Source organism: Lipophrys pholis (genome assembly GCF_963383615.2).
Source record: "Lipophrys pholis genome assembly, chromosome: 16".
Lineage (NCBI taxonomy): Eukaryota > Metazoa > Chordata > Actinopteri > Blenniiformes > Blenniidae > Lipophrys > Lipophrys pholis.
Window position 1 is genome coordinate 7,122,550 of NC_137634.1, and position 16,689 is coordinate 7,139,238.

The following is a 16,689-nucleotide window of genomic DNA, read 5'->3' on the forward strand; positions in this document are numbered from 1 at the left end:
GTAAAGAGAAGCAGAAGCATCTGCTTTTTGGGCCGCAGTGAACTTGAGAATGTTGAGCGATGGCAGAAACAGGCAGAAAACCCTTCATGTAGACTGAAAACAAAGGCCAAGGCAAAGCCCGACGGCATTATGAATAGGAATAATTTCCCAAAACCTAAGTAGCAGAAAATATGTGCAGGTGAAAGCCAAAGCACTGGGTATTGATTTTCAGTGATGCATCAGACAGGATAGCTGAAGCATCAGCATGTGGTTGATCCACCACATAGCAGCTGAGAAAAGAAAGTAAATTAGCTCTTTCACACAAGGAAACCAAAAAGCAGTCTTTGCGAGGGGGTTGGAAATAAAGAACGATCAGTTTTCCCGTTGCTTTTATTTAACTAAATGCGTGCCTTTGAGAAGAAATGACAGATTTGAGCGCCAATAAAGGCAGTTAACAGTGGATAATGTAGTGCGCACATAGAGCGATGACTCTAAGATGATTATTAATACAGATGTAAGCACCATATTCCCCATGGAGTGTAAAAAGTGGAGCAGAGGGAGGAAAAAAAATAAAAAAAATCATGCAATTAAAATACCTTCATCCCTGGGTCTGTTCATTGTAGACTCGTCTTGTTTTTTTGTGAGCGGACCTGAGGTTCGGAAACAAGGAGGAGAGGAGACACAAAAGAGAATATTCAGACACATTGCATGAGGAGTAGAAGAAAGGGAAACACAAGAAAGGATTCAAAGGGGAAAATTAACCAAACTGTGAAGCGTTAGGCTCTGTTTCACTAGTAGGCTGTGTACAAGGAATACACTCTGTTTTCCTAAAAAGGTAACCTCCAACTCATCTGTTTTAACTGCTTAGGACCGAGTGAAGGGCCGCCTCGTAAATGACCCAAGAGGCCACCGCTCCTCAGCCCTTCTCCCAATCAGTCTTGACACACTGCTGCTTTGTAAAGAAAAATCAATGAACAGAATCAAGCCATCACTCTTTTCAGTCTTAAAAAAAAAAAAAAAAAAAAAAAAAGAAGCAAAGGAAAAAAAGCTGAGAAATGCCAAGATCCTGTGTGTCCCACTCCAGCTCAGGACAGTGATGTAGACCACACACGACGATGAAGAGACACACATTTCTGAGAGAATGTGACCCTGTACGGTGATGTGTTCAACCTGAAATGCAAGACTGGTTGACCAAATTAGCAAAGAGGGAGCTGTTTTTGATATTTACGCTGCCCACGGCGGCTTGTGACAGGATTCCCCTCATCAAGGTCAAAGAGGCGCCCCACATTAAGCTTTAATGGTTACGCCAGTTAAATGCTCCATAGGGCAGAGCCAATAACAAGCATTTATCACACTGACCAACCAATGCCCTGGCGTGTCAACCTCTGTAAGTCTTAACTGATAAGGATCCCATTAATTTGTTTTTTTTTCTCGGTTTCTGTCAGCGGTGCTTTCCATCAGCAAACAATTACCACTGGGTTTGGTGTCGTCCTCTGTCTACATGTCTTCAAGGAAGTCATTAAATACATTCACGTACACGAGACACACGCCCCTCCACACTGCACACACACACACACACACACACACACACACACACACACACACACACACACACACACACACACACACACACACACACACACACACACACACACACACACACACACACACACACACACACACACACACACACACACACACACACATTAAAAGTCCCCATGCCACACAAGGCATGCTAAAGGTGTCCTTATCATCTGTTGCTGTCCTACTTGTACCCAGGCGGCAGCATCCTCCCCTTTGCTCGCCGGTGGAGAGGCGTTACAGTTAAAAAAAACACAAAAAAAACTCAACGTTGGGCTGCCAAGGGGTTTATCACTCTGGCTGACATGTCTGTTTCTACCATTCTGCTGGAAACCTCACAGCAAAAATGATGGCATGCATTCCCTTTTCACAGTGCTTTGCGCATATTGACAACGGAGATACACGGCATCGCTGCACTCCGCCATTACAATGCTGCATTTACACCCATTGGTATGCACGAATATGGTTTCCTCATATAAAATGTTTATCTTTGGTCTAAATGGGAAGGGATCGATGCTGAATAGATTTGCCGCATCATCAGAGCACCACCATGCAGGCGCCTGATCCGGAGAGCACTTACTGCCATGGCGGGGAGATGGTACAGCCGCTGGTTCTGGGGCTACAGAGCAGACAGGTAGACAAACCGGTAATGGATGGAAAGGCACATTAGTCCTCTGTCTTGTCAGCACTTCCTCGCTTAGAACCACTCTAAAACCACACCTTGCCACCTAATGGAAACGACTCGGGTTTCAGATCAGCGCCTAATGCCAAACAAAAAAGCCAAGCTGCGTGTGAGGATGAGGACTGCACTTTGTCGAGCAGTGTCGGACTTCGCACATGTGGAGATTAAATATCTATTTTCACCTTCTGAGGTTAGCATGCTAATATTAGCCCTGAAACACAAATCACAGAGACGTCTGAGGTCCACGACACAAAGTGCAAAATTTTGAATGAAAGGGTCTTCACAAAAGCAGATGCAGTCATCTTCTATACCACTTCGTCCAGAGGCGCCTGAGCAGGTTGAGCAGACTATGCCAGAAGCGAGGGTACATCCCGGACAGATCGCAAACACAGAGAGACAGAAACTGACTCACACAGTCATAAAGAACGAGCAATGTAGGCTCCATTTGTACGACCGTTTCAAGTGAAAACGAATAAAAAAACTTTCGTTGCATTTTGGGGGTCTGTTTTAGATGACAGTGGTGCTCAGAGTCAGAGCCACTGAAAAAGACCTTTTTTTTTTAAAACAGCTCTCAAGGCGGAGGTTTATAAAAATCCTCCGACTCCGTCTCCGTAGCAACAGGGGAAAACAAACTTTTTGAAACACTGCGACTGGGCATGTGCACCATGGCCATAGTAAATATTCTTCTACACATGCGTGAGTAGATGGATCATAGACATGTATATAACTCTCAACCGCCCACAGTCTGAGCACTGTCACCCAGATCACATTGCACCGATTAAGAACCTTTCCTGCGGGTGGTGAGCCCACGGGAAGCTAAAGTAGTGGTCAGTGTCCCCATCTCCTGTTTGGATCGAACACGCAACATCCAGGTTGATAGACGGATGCTCTTCCAATGGCGCTGTACACACAGCTATGTGTAAGTACATGAGAAATAATCAAGAAAACTTTCCATGAAAACATTTGTTCATTTTAATACCTTTAACACTCATAATGTTATGACTCAAGTTTAATTATTATTTGATATAAATAACAATAAATTGAATAAAAATTATTTTTAAATAAACATCTGTTTGGTTGAAAGATTTTCCTTGTGTGTTTTGTATGTATTTCAGCTCATTTGATTGTCATAAAGGCAATAAATGTGTTTATTTGTAAAGTACCATGTTGTTCCTATTTTAATTGTTTGTGTTAAATAGAAGTAAATATGACAACAAAGAATAAGAGATGCGAATCCTAATTGCACTTCACATCTTTAACCTGAGTTTATGGAAGTCGGCACCCATTTGCCATGGCAGAGGCGGCCAGTAGCATTGAGTGTGCAGTCTAGAGTTTATATATGTCTATGGGATGAACATTAACAACAATGGCGACCACCAAAGTGTCATGACTCCCATATTCTCCAGGGACTTGGTAGTTTTATAGTTGAGAGTCACCGTAATAACGATCCAACTTCCTTGCCTGTCCATTTGAATGCCAGTGCACTTGCCATTATTAATGTTTATAGTGTATTGTTTTCATCAAGCCAAAACATTTCTGAAATGTTGCTTAAACCCTAGCGTCACCAATAAACCATGGACCATGGATGGAATGTACTCTTACAAAACCCACACAGGCATAGGGAGAACATGCAAATTCAGAGTGAGACTAGAATGCAACCAACATATGGGCTGTCAGGGGATCAGCAAAACAATCAGAAGGAACGTTTTAAATGTCTGAGCAGTCAAACAGTGTTTGTGGGATCAACCACTCCTGAAATCTCACTGACAGCCCATCTGTGTCACCAACACAAAAATGTCGGTCATTCACTGCCAATCAATCACTGACAGCGGCCTAAGCTCGCTGCAAAAGAGCGAGTTTGCTATCACCTACTAACTGCCAGCAGAATTTGATTGTGAATCAAAGAAAACCAGATGGAAGGACCTTATCCACCATCTGAATCTACAACTGCACCACAGCTCTGTAATCCAGCAATGAGAGAGCAGGGTATTACTGGTATGAGTTAGGAAAAATGGTTTAAACAGCCCAGAGTTTAAATAGGACAAAATGGAAAAATACTGGGAGCTTTTTAAAGGGTTACATCTCCATGATTTTACCTTAAAAAACATATGCAGTTTGGATATTTAAACTTTTGGTTTACAAAGGAAAAACCTAAATTCCATATGAACAAATATATCGCTTGCATTTCATATGCAGGACAGACAAATTGTGTCAAAATGCTGCCAGTGCTTTTTTTGGAGGGGGAAATCAGTTCACTCTGATGTCTCTATCCCAGCCTCAGGTAACGTATTGTGACCACTTAAGTCAAAATACTCAAGCCCTCATTTGGTGTTGACAAGAAAAGTCATGGCGTCACCTGTAAGTCAGTGGAATTGTACCAATATGATTGATGAGATATTTTCCAGAACAAATGAAAGCTGTGACCTGCTGGATGAGTTCATACAGTCCAATCCTTTGGGCATCATAAATGTGAGCACCAGCAGTGTCAACGTATCTGCTGAGGGATTTCAGGGGAAAAAAACAAAAATAAAATAACAACTTGTGGACACATGGGTGTCTCAAGAGGAAAAAAAGATATAGTCATCAATCTCACCGAACAACACATTGTTGTAGATCTCTCTTCGGCACCAGTGATTGACTGAACAAGTCAGTTATATTAGTAAGGCGACAAAATCAAAGTAATCTAATTACTGAAATAAATAACAGAATCAATCATTATCAGTTTTGCCTTTCAAATTGGACTTGATTGTAATCTAAAGTTGCTAATGTAGAGCTGCTACACCTTTACAGAAAGAGATACTGCATGCTGCTTGTATACTTTGGCTAAAACGGTTGATATGTTAAGACTGGCACTGTAATAAAGTGGCTGTGATTAGGATTTGATGGATTTCAAAGGTTTAAAAAAACAAAAAACAATACAAAACTAATGTTTGGACGATAGAAAAAGCTGCATGTTGCCAAAAGGGTAAAACATCCAATAGAGGGGGTCTGGAAACATCTTTCCAAACCATCCCAGCACATAAGCCTGCTGATTTGCTTCCTGCCACATGATGTAATGGACCAGTGGTCAGTGAAATGCAACGGCCTATGCAGGAACATTTAGCTTGGATCCTCCCAGTACTGTTTGACCTAACGCAGCTCCATCTCTCAGTCAACAGCATTTCTGTTCGGTTCAGTGAGCCAGTGGCCGGAACGCAAGCTGTCTCCCGTCCCTCTCCATTTCCTCAGTGCAGTAAACGGGATGAAGCTGCACTATGTCATGTCTGTGGTGGCCTGTCTGCTTGACAAGGTGTCAGACACAGCTTCACTTCAACCCTTCCCAACCCCCTCTGCATCCAGGCAGCACTTCCAGCACATGCAGTTCTATCCTTTTGCTCTCCATCTCTTCCACTGCGTCCCCCCCGCTCAGCCTCCAGCTCCATCCTTGCCTCCACTGTCCTGCCTCCTGAAATATGGTTTTTAATAAAGAGCACTGTAAATGGCTGCTCTAGCGGTAATAAAAATGAAGAATCTCCGGCCCTTGGCTGGGGAGTGTCTTGAGGAAATAGGAATGCGGTGAGACACCACTCTTGCCTAACAGCCTGACCACAAATGAGAGTTAGGGCTGAAACGTCGGAGGTAAGAAACGGGAACGAGGCGAAAGAAGAGCGTAAAACTCAGTGTTCAGTCCGAAAGCCCATTTGTGTTATTTACATTATTGTAAAAAGTTATTTGGATTCCATTTGAGTTGAAGGAGTTGCGGGCTACACAGTGGCCTGATGGGGAAGGGCACTAATCTCATTTGCATTCAGAACAGTGACCCTTTCTACCGCCATCTGCATAAAGATGGAGGCTCGAGGAGAGCGGAGAGGAGACGAGGCAGGGATGATTTCAGGGAGGAGAGAGCAGGAGGGGTGAACAGATGCAGGAAGAAAATGGAGCTGTGAATTTCTTTTTGTCCAAAGAATAGCGCTGAGAACACGGCCGGCGTGAGTATTTCTGGGTATGAAATAGATATAGCAGACAGTGGGTGCATGACTTCAGCGAGAACGGGAGGATAATGCGTAATGTTGTACTCTGGAGATGAAATGTGTTAAAATCGAGTCGTGCCGGACAGATCTGGCACCCAAAACATTTTGATCTGGGCTGTGTATGGATCCGGGCTGCCAATTCATTTTGGCCCACCTACATCCGCTGTGAGTGGGAATGCAACTTCTCACTGCCAAACAAAGCACGGCACGGCGTCAACATCTATCCTTTATACTCAGTTGACCATCACTTGAAAATAAACTTAGCACTGTAGCTAAAAAAGCTTAGCGTACAGTCGAGTACAAAAGCAATGTCAATATATTTGGCTGTAAATTCCAACCCAAAAAATAAATAAAAAATCCCTGCACAAACCAAGATTGTGAGTGGATAATGGCGCCAAATCCTCCAGGAGGAAAATCTCCCAGCAATTATGAACCTCTTGGTGGCAGAAAAGGAAACGAAAACCCTGGGATTACTAATGGGTCCGTCCTCTCAAAACCATGATTGTCTGTACCGATTTTCACGCAAATCAACCCAACCCTTGTTCAGACATTTCCCAAAGAAACACAAATGTCACGCTGCTGGTGGCACTTGAAGAAAAGTCAGCGGGTCAGAAGGGTCGGGATATATCCGTGTGCACAACGCCGTCCCTGCAGTGTATTTACAAACACTAATCCTGAGCTGGACAGGACATTTAAAGGGAGGTGGGCGACCGGACACTTCTTGCCTTGGTTTGAACGGCGTCAGGATGAAGCCTGTGCATCGATAATGAAAATATATCACGTTTATGGCATGTTGTATCTACACACTGGGTTAATGCTCTTATTTTTAGAGTAATATCTGACAGATAATGTCCACTGTCAGTTCTCACTAGTCCAAACTCAGCAACATTAACTGACACTGGAGGCTAAAAGTGAGAGGTGCATTCATTGCCAATAAGTATTTTTATAACACGGAATTTGTAGGGTTAGATTCAGATACCAAAATAACTAGGTTTGGAAAACATTAGGAAAAAAGTAGTTTCTTGTTGCAAGGGCGACCAAAATACAGTCACTGTTTGGCGGATTTTAGAAACAGAAAAAACCACAAACAGAATCGCTCATGATGAAATCAGTAATATTCAGATTTGGTTTGCTAGCAACAGCAAACAACATCTCCACATATGTAAAAGTTAATTTTATTGTTTCAATTGGTATATATTTGTTTTTTGCAGGTTGGCAGCATTATTTCTTATTTATACGCAGATTTTTGTTGGACTGACTTTTTGGCTGTTGGCTATTCAGTAAACATTCCTAATTGGTAAGTTTGGTTAACACACAAATAGTCTCACACAACTTGCCTGACAGAGGCTGTTTTTCCTCTTTCGTATCACTCCCTCGGCTCTGTACAGAGCATCACTCAAATTCATTACCACCGCCAGGGGCCGCTGTGAATTATGTTTCTTTAGTTAATGCAGTTAAGCCCTACATCTTGTTTAAATAGAGAAAACAGCCTTTTAGTCAGAGTGACGATGTTCAAAGCAGCCAGTACAATGTCAATCCAACCGGGAACCTTTCCCTAATGGTCCCAGAGTAGCTGATATTTTGACCCACAGTGTCATATACTGTTCTTCACTGTGAACATTTAACACCATAAATATATACTGAGCTCCTTAACTGGAGCCTTGAAGCTGCTCTATCTGCGATACCCGCAAAATGTAAACATTGTGCCGGCCCGTTACAACTCCGGGCTGTGAAAAAATGTATTTGATTTCTTGGGCTCTTCACTCGCCTCCACGTTCTATTTCCTCCTCACACCACAAGGCAAAACCCATCCTCGGGGACGGCATCGGCCTTGTGTAAGCAGTGACCCCTGACAATAAGTGACAGATTTTGACAAGCAGACAGGGCTACATGTAAAATCAGTCTCACTCATTTGCACACCTTCTCCACTGGGAATACCGCGGGAGGCTCTACATCATCCTCTCTGTGAGAATGTGACGTGCGGTGTCTACACAACAAAACGATAAGTGCTCATTCAACTCAGGCACATACACATATGCCAATTAGCTTTTTGATCACTCGTACTTTGGTCTCTCTGTACACAACAAATAAAAGCAAACACTAATATATTCCTCTGGTAATTACAAGTAATGTTTTTTGCATCTGTTTGTATTGCTATGGAGATATCACTTATATAAATTGTAGCATTAACATATATCAATGCAATATAATGCGTTACACTAATCCACAAATCAGGCTTCATATATTAGGAGCAGCGGTATTACATAAACGTGTGTATTTTTTTTCCAGGCAACTCTCAGGTGAGCCTATTAATCATATGCGTTTTAACATTTTATCATTAGTCTTGCTTACCACCATCAGCAGCATATGCCTCACAGCCAAAGTTATACTTTGATCCTGTGTTCTTTTACCTGCCCATCTGCCTTCTCAAACACTCTACACAGGCTCATTAATGCAAAAACTACACCCAGGTAGCCCACGAGGAGGTGGAGGTTCTGCATAATAGTGATCTTCACTTTTTGACTAATTTCACCCCAAGAGGGCAAAAACAAGGTTATGTTTAGAAAAGTATTGTGTAGGCGCATATTGATTTATAATTGTCTAATAATTGTAATAAAAATCAAACTTGCGTTGAGGTTGGACAGTCATTTGGAAGTGAAAATGTTCAGTCCATGTGAGTTTGGTTGCCTAAGCGTAGATTTCTAGTCTACTAGGAAATGTTGAACATGCCATTTCCACAAGAAACAGTATTGTAGAGTGAGGACGAGCTGCCCTTGCTGCTAATGAACTCATCGTGTAGCATGTTTACAGCCCGCTGACAGCTGCCGGCTGCACGCGCCATGCTCCATAATGTTAAAACCACACCGACACTGAGCTTGAATAAGGTCTTACTAGAGATGCTTGATTTCATTGCTGGAGAAGAAACGGAGGGGGACGTTTTGCATCAACAGAGCTACCGAGAAATTATACTCATGCTGAACAAATGTAGTTTTCATTGTGGATTTTAACAAGTGGGAGGCGTCCGTGTGGTTTGCATGTTCTCCCTGTGCATGTCGAGATCAATGAATGTGCTTAATGAATTGAAGTTCTAGCATTAGTCTACAGGTTTGTGAAGAAGCATTTTCAATAAACTTTAATACCACTCAGGTCAGTTACCGCTCGGTTTTAACCCGTTCAGTCAAAATTACGGACAATTTGTGTGATTTTCTTAACTGTATTAGTAAGCATTACTTGTAGTTTTTGGTGATGCGGCAAATACATCACAGGCAGTGAGAGGATGTTCACGTTTGATACAGCCGGACGTCTTTAATGTTGCGATGAAGAGGTCTGAGATAGTTCAGGATTTACGAGGGGCTCCTTCACCTTGAAGCAGGATTTAATTGATACAGTAACTGTTAAGACAAACGCTTTAGTTGGCCGTTTAGCAGGACGGACGGAGACAGCAGCCTTACAGCTGTTTTCAAGGATAAAAGCAAGACCTTCAGGAAGACCTTATTACCTTGTAATAAGCCAAAAAGTTAGAATGTTAACTAAATTAAATGATAAAAATGGGCTAGTTCACTCTTCTTAAACGGGAACAATTTCAGTCAGTGAATTTAGAAATAATGAAATCTACTATGGTGGAACTGTTAATCTTTCTTGACTGATTGCAACATCTGCTAATGATTGTTTCCACCTTGATGGAGAGAAAAGCACATCAAGTCAGTCCTGTAGTGGAATTAATATATTATGCATACTGTTTTCGTGATAGCCCGCTGACAGATGCGATCCTGCAATACACGCGCACGTTGCTTTTTTGAACACACGGCCAATTTTTTTTTTTTTTACTTTTTTTTCATGCAGTGAAGTATTAAACCTTTAGGCTGGATTAAAGCAGAGGTAGAAAGGACTGTCAGATCAGTAAAAATGTTCATTTTAAGGGCAATTCAACATTTTTCATTTCATAGCCAAAACAAACTGACGCCAATGATTGGTTGTGTGCATTCCCAGTTAATGCTTGTAATTTATACAGAGCACTTTCCACTAATTGTGAAATAATAATAATGTCATGTTATTATGACAGGAAAAAAAAAGGTGATTTTTTTTTTTGGTTAAGTTTTTTCTCTTCCGAGGTCTAGATCTGCAGACTAGGGTATCAGGTGAAGTACCCAAGAGTTTCATCTAATCTTGGGTTGACGCTTCCTCACTCAATGCACCACCTTTTGGTAGAAATGGGTACTGCAGGACTAAATAAAATTGTTACAGTAACTGTTACGGCAGTTGCTTGCAAGATTGCCCTTAGGATGACGTCCTGGCTGTTGTTTAGAATTATTCATGATGCATTGATATGCATTTAACTAAAATATTGTATATTTGACCTTTAGCATGTCTACAATGCTCATGCATGGGATGAATGTTTTGCAAAAAGGGGATTTTTCATGGATACCTTAAGCACATTAGCTGTGGTTGAGCTAATATTAGGGAGATAAATCTAATAGAAAAAGAACGTGTGATATTATCTTTAAATATCTGCCATCATGTTTAAATGAATAAAATCTGAGACTTAAAAGTAAAGTGTGTCTAACTGCTTGGCAGATCATTAGCATGAAGAACACTGCATATGTGATTTTGCTGCAGTATGTACATTAACATGATTAGACTCCATAATCAATAGTCATTTAAAGGGGCATTAGTGGAGGGAAATATTCAGAAGAGACGCTTTGATCATCTCTGGGGTGCATGTTGGCTTACATTAGCAGCTCCTCTTCCGCAGAATATAATCTTAACTAACTTATTAAAATGACACCGTTCTGGGGAGCTCCAACAGTGAAATTAAATTTGCAAAATGATTAGCAAAGTACAAGCTGTTCTCACACTGTGAAACTGTTGTAAGACAAACAAATTCTCTCTCTGCGAGCTCGATGCAAAACAATCTATAAGTGTTCACAGTGACAGACACGGGATGTCAGTCTTACAGTGACCCCTGTGGGAAGCGTCGGCTCCCTCGCAGGCACAGAAACATCACTTTCCCTCACGCATGCATCATTAAGAGTTCCCTCTCAAGCAGCAGACTCACCGTCTTCAGTGGGCACATAAATGTTGAGGTAAAGGCAGTCCTCGCTCTGGTTCTGAACGTACGTCGCTGCAGCGTCCAGGTTGTCTGTGAACCACACCGGGAGCATGATCTCGGGCAAAACCCCGTGCACGTTCTGCGGACACACGGGAGCAAATTGGGTGGCGTTGCGGATCTCTTGCCAGGAGCCCGGGGCTTCGGGGGGCTGGAAGCGACGCTCGCCGACAGGTGCTGTGGCATATGGCACGCCTAAATACTGTTCCACCGGGCCCAGGATCTCGTTGTTGAGCTCCTTTCTGATCCCGCGGACCTTCCCGTAACTGGTGGACACGATGGGGTATTTCAGGTCAACTCGTTGACATGAGGAAAGGGTCAAGTGCAGCACGAGTCCCCAGAGCCACACCAGACAGTGATTCGCAACCTGCTGAGAAGTGCAATGGCGCTTGCCACCGTAGCCGTGGTGGCTGGCAGCATTGAGAGGAAAAAACAACATGTCCAAAAGAAAAGCTCTTGCACTCATATCACTGGGACTTAAGCTGGGAGCAGAGGAGGGGGATCACAAACTCAGTGGGTCATGGGAAGGCGAAACGAGGAGTGGAGGAAGGGGACGGGTTAACAGAGCTCCTAGGGTGACATGGTGAGGCTGTGGGACGGGTCGCATTCTCAGAGTGACTCTCTGGTCTCATTCGTCTTCCTCTGAGGAGCTCCTAATGGGTCCAAAGCTGCAGTTGGGACGCCAATTAAACCTGGAAGACACAGACAGGTTGCAAGATTCAGAAAGTGTATGTGGATAGATGGGCTCTAAGCCCTGTCAGTGCTTTTAAAAAGACACGAGGGGACACTGCGGGTGAGCTGATTTTAGCTAAGATGAAGTGTCTGTTAACTCAACAAAGAACTGGCACTTTAATACAGATGGGATCTGTGCAATATAAAGCAGAGGCATTCAAAGTGTGAGAGTGGGAGTTTGAGAATGTCCTCTCACAGAACCTGAACCACATTTCATCCTACATTCAGTCTACCTATATTATTGCTTATTAGATCCACAGGCAAAAAAAAAAAAAAAAAAGCCATAACCTTCAAATCCTCACTTTAATCCTTCATTTAAATTGAAACATGTGGTAAATCTTGATATAGGCTTTATTCACAAGACATTTCAAGAGTAAAAGCATTGTTTTTACATTTTCAGAAAAGTTTTGTGTTTGAACAGCAACGTTTTGAAAAGAATGTCTGTTTACACAGAGACGGCAGAAACACTGAAAACAATGTAGTTCGCATGCCAGGCCCGCGAGTTGGTGCTGTTGGTTGTTCTTGCAATGAAACCACACACACACACACACACACACGTGCGCAGAGAACAATATGCTATAAACATCAGCAATGGCAAAGTCACGGACATTCGTATGGACAGACGGTGGAGTTGGATTGATGTTTTGAGTGACTCTCAACTATAAAACTACCAACTCTCAAAAGAACATGGACTGGGAGTCATGACGCTCTGGAGGCAAACGCTGTTATTGTCGATTCGCGTTATTGTGCACAAGAACTACTTACTACAGCTGTGGTGCGCGTGCACAGTAGCACCATTTTAGAAAAGTTGCGTTTTCCCCATTTCCATGGAGACGGAGTCAGATTGTTTTTGAAAGTTGTGTTTTCGAATGTTTTCCCGGAGACAGAGTCGGAGCGATTTCCAAAAATAATTTTCAGTGTCGTGTAACTTGACACCCAAAATGGATTGAAAGTTTTCCATTTTCACTTAACATTGTCGTGTCAGGTCTGCAACTGTTGGAACTGTTACACTTAGTTTCGAAAACTCACACCATAGACTAAAGAATAGTTATGCAAATTGGGTTTAATATATTAACTTATTTACAAGCTTTTCCATCCCAACAGAAAGAAACAGGTTGAACTTTGTCATATCCCTCTGTTCTATTCCTGAAAATCACTTTACTTCATAAATAAAGGCTGTTTTAATCTAACTTTGTTTTAACATCTCCTGAAGGGAAGCTGTGCTCATCACCCTCAGTCTTAGTTTGGTGAACATCCATGCTGCAGTATTGTGCATGTCAGCGATTCAAAGTGAAGCCTTAACCCATCACACGCACACACACACACACACACACACACACACACACACACACACACACACACACACACACACACACACACACACACACACACACACACACACACACACACACACACACACACACACACACACACACACACACACACACACACACACACACTCACACACACTAATGAACAGCATCCTGAATCCAAATGCACTATTACACACCAAAATCATGTTAACACAACATATTTTAATTTCTTCTGGGGATTGTTAGCCAATGCATGCGTGCACATGCTGAGTCTGATGTGCAGAGTATTTGCTGCTAATACTAACCAGCATACAAAGTATAAATCTTCAAATAATATGTTAACACTGTTTTGCCAATCCTGTTTATTAATTTATATTTTCTGCAACGGCCTTGTCATGTGATCTGAATTTTCGATAAGAATCTTTAGACACATTTTTACAGTGTGTTTTTAATCACATTCATCTCTTCATTACCACACTCAAGGTTCCCAAAACAGTTTCGGAGAAGGTCCAGGAAATGGAGGTGATTTTTCTTTTTTTTATTACAAATAAAAATGACAATAAAATAAGGGGTTATCGTAAACAGTGTGTCAAAGGGGCAAAGCAGCAGTATTCAATTTGCTCCACTATCCCTAAATCAGAAACCAAAGACTACTATGTTGAACTGACTGGATGCTGAGTAAATCTGTGTTGTGTGTAAAGTACATCTGTGAGATCTGTGTCTGTGTTGAAAATTCAGCTTTTGTCAATCACCAGGTCTTCAATGAATCCTTCAATGAGGTCTTCAATTAGAGTCTCAAAACTTACAACATGCTTGGACTACTGCACTAAAAACATCTACTAATATAGCACACATTTGTGAATATACAGTATTTCTCATATTAAAGGCACTGGAGCAGGCAGCACAGTGAAATTGTGATTTACTGAAATGTCTTTTTATGCTCTGATTTGGTGTCCACTACATAGTTCTACACTTTTCCGCTTGCATATTCCATTGTACACATACAAAAGATCTGTTATGCATTCAAAAGATTACTCTTCATCACAATCTCAGGCTGCAGGGCTTGGAAAGATAAACAAATAACGTTGACATTATACGTTGACATATATCTTCTCCCAAAAATTCTGAAATCTCATCCGCGGACGGGTTGCCCTACAATCGAGAAAACCTATGCACACACAGGAAGAACATGCAGACTCCGCGCAGAATCTAGAATCATAACCATTACACCACCGTAGATCCCGCAAGCAAAACTCCAGGGTTAAAACATACACAAATAATAATGACAAACTTCAGTTTTATAATTATATAGAGAAACAGAAGCTCTGGAGGGCCTGTGAAGACACGGCGAAATGTCTGATGTTGTTTGCTCTCTTGCATAAACATGATCTGCAGTCCAAAGGGAAACTTTTTCAACCACCGTACCATAATATGGCCCCTGCTTCATATTTTCATCTCGCAGATAATTACAGGACTTTCAAGTGTGAAACAGCACTGGGATCGTAATTACCTTCAGCACACAGAAAACACAAATCAAGTAAACATGTGTTCGAGCAAACGGAAGAAAACCTCTTGGCCCTCGCACCCTTTCCAAGCCTGCCCGTCTGAGTTCGCCTTTCCTCCTCAACCCAGTTCAGTTGCTTCTCACTTCCACATCATTACAGATGAATGGGCAACGCTTATCTCGCCCTGGCTTTGGGAGCCGGAGCCGTTTAGGTGTGATAAAGCCTTTATGTGGTGCTAACTGTTGGTCGAACGCTGCCCCGGCCCCCAACCACCCTCGTCCTCACACCCCCCCACCCCCCAAGCCTCCCCGTGGTATCCACGGCTCCACGGTGAGCATACACAGGGGTCGGCGGCGGCGGGAAGGTGGCGTGCGACATCACATCACAGGACGTCTGAAGTTAGCGAATGTGAGTGGCACCCCGCTTCATGAGGACAAAACGGGGACACGCATCTCGAAAAATGTTCGGCTCATTAAAGCCCTCTGAGTGACTCCGTCTTATGACGACGCCACACAGAGTGAGGAGGAGATAAGCTGTGTGAGGACACCGCGAATCCTCAAGAAGACGAAGAAGAAGAAGAAAAAAGACAGTTTGTGTGCATCCGGAGTCAAGCTGAAAATCCAACTTAGTGGAAGATTAATGTGATTAATTGTTATTGTTCATCTACTTGCACATGTGCAGTAGCAGCATTTTAGGGAAAGTTGCATATTTCCCCGTTTCCATGGACATGGAGTCGGAGTGTTTATTTAAAGCTCCATCGTGGGAGCTGTTTACAAAAAGTTGTGTTTTCACTGAGTCCGAGCACCTTTGTCGTGCAAACGGACCCTCAAAACACAACAAAAGTTTGATGTTTTGACCTGAGAGCATTTTTTGTAAACAGGGCCGAAAGCTACACTACGCAAGATTTACGTTATTTAACTTTTGTTTTTCGAGCCTGCCACTGTAGAGTCCAGTCTGTTCTCTGTCTTCCTCACTGCTTTGGTAGAGTTAGGCCATCTAAATGTGTCTAGAAATAGACACAAAACTGAGTTACAGGGTACACAAATGAGACAGCTGGATAGCAAAAAAGAAAATGCACGTGATGTATTGGGTCAGAGTTAATTTTCTCCTTTTATCTGCTTCGTCATAAATTGTTACCCATGTTGGGACTCAATCATCAATACTTGGATTTGTGACTTAAGTGACAAAATGCATGTAATGACTGAAATAAACTACAGCCACAACCCCAAAATCCCAACTCCCCAATTCCCCAAATGATCTAATTTTGCATTTGCAGTCTTTAGCTGGGAGCTGCAGCTCAGAGCGGACCCACATTTGTAGTTCTGGTCTCGTACCTCAGTGTACAAATCAGAGGAGCACCTCTTTATGTTCGGGAGCTTGAAAAGCAGCTCGCAGGTAAGTGGATTTTTGCTACATTCAGATATTTCAAAAATACCAAACAAGAGCTTCAGTATAAGCTTCCTCGACAATGACATGAAGGGAGGCAAACGGACATGGAAGCTGTTAAGTGTGCAATGAAAAGAGAATAATGTAAAATTCAACGCTTCTGCAAACTATGACGAAGAAACAGCATTGGAAGCTGGTAAGATGAGGGTGGAAAAAAAAAAGACACAGAGTGCATTACTGTAAATAGAATCACCCACAAACAACTATACAATACACACGGTATGAAATACTGTGTAAAGGTCGCGATTTTAAATAGTATTGGATTAAACACCAGCTGCTGCCATTGCTCATTGCTTTCATTCGCTCCATTTATGTACATTTGGATTTTTAGAAG

The 16,689-nt window shown here is 42.4% G+C and overlaps 1 protein-coding gene across 1 annotated transcript in view; it reads right to left on the bottom strand.

Annotated features, from left to right (window-relative positions):
• nlgn2b (neuroligin 2b) overlaps positions 1–16,689 on the bottom strand; it is a 166,784-nt gene that overhangs the window by 35,380 nt on the left and 114,715 nt on the right. The window contains exons 4-5 of the mRNA XM_080482819.1: positions 11,309–12,051; positions 576–629 (exon numbers count right to left, since the gene is read on the bottom strand). Coding sequence (XP_080338945.1) covers positions 576–629; positions 11,309–11,825 — 571 coding nt within the window. The 5' untranslated portion in view covers positions 11,826–12,051. The remainder of the gene's footprint in view (positions 1–575; positions 630–11,308; positions 12,052–16,689) is intronic.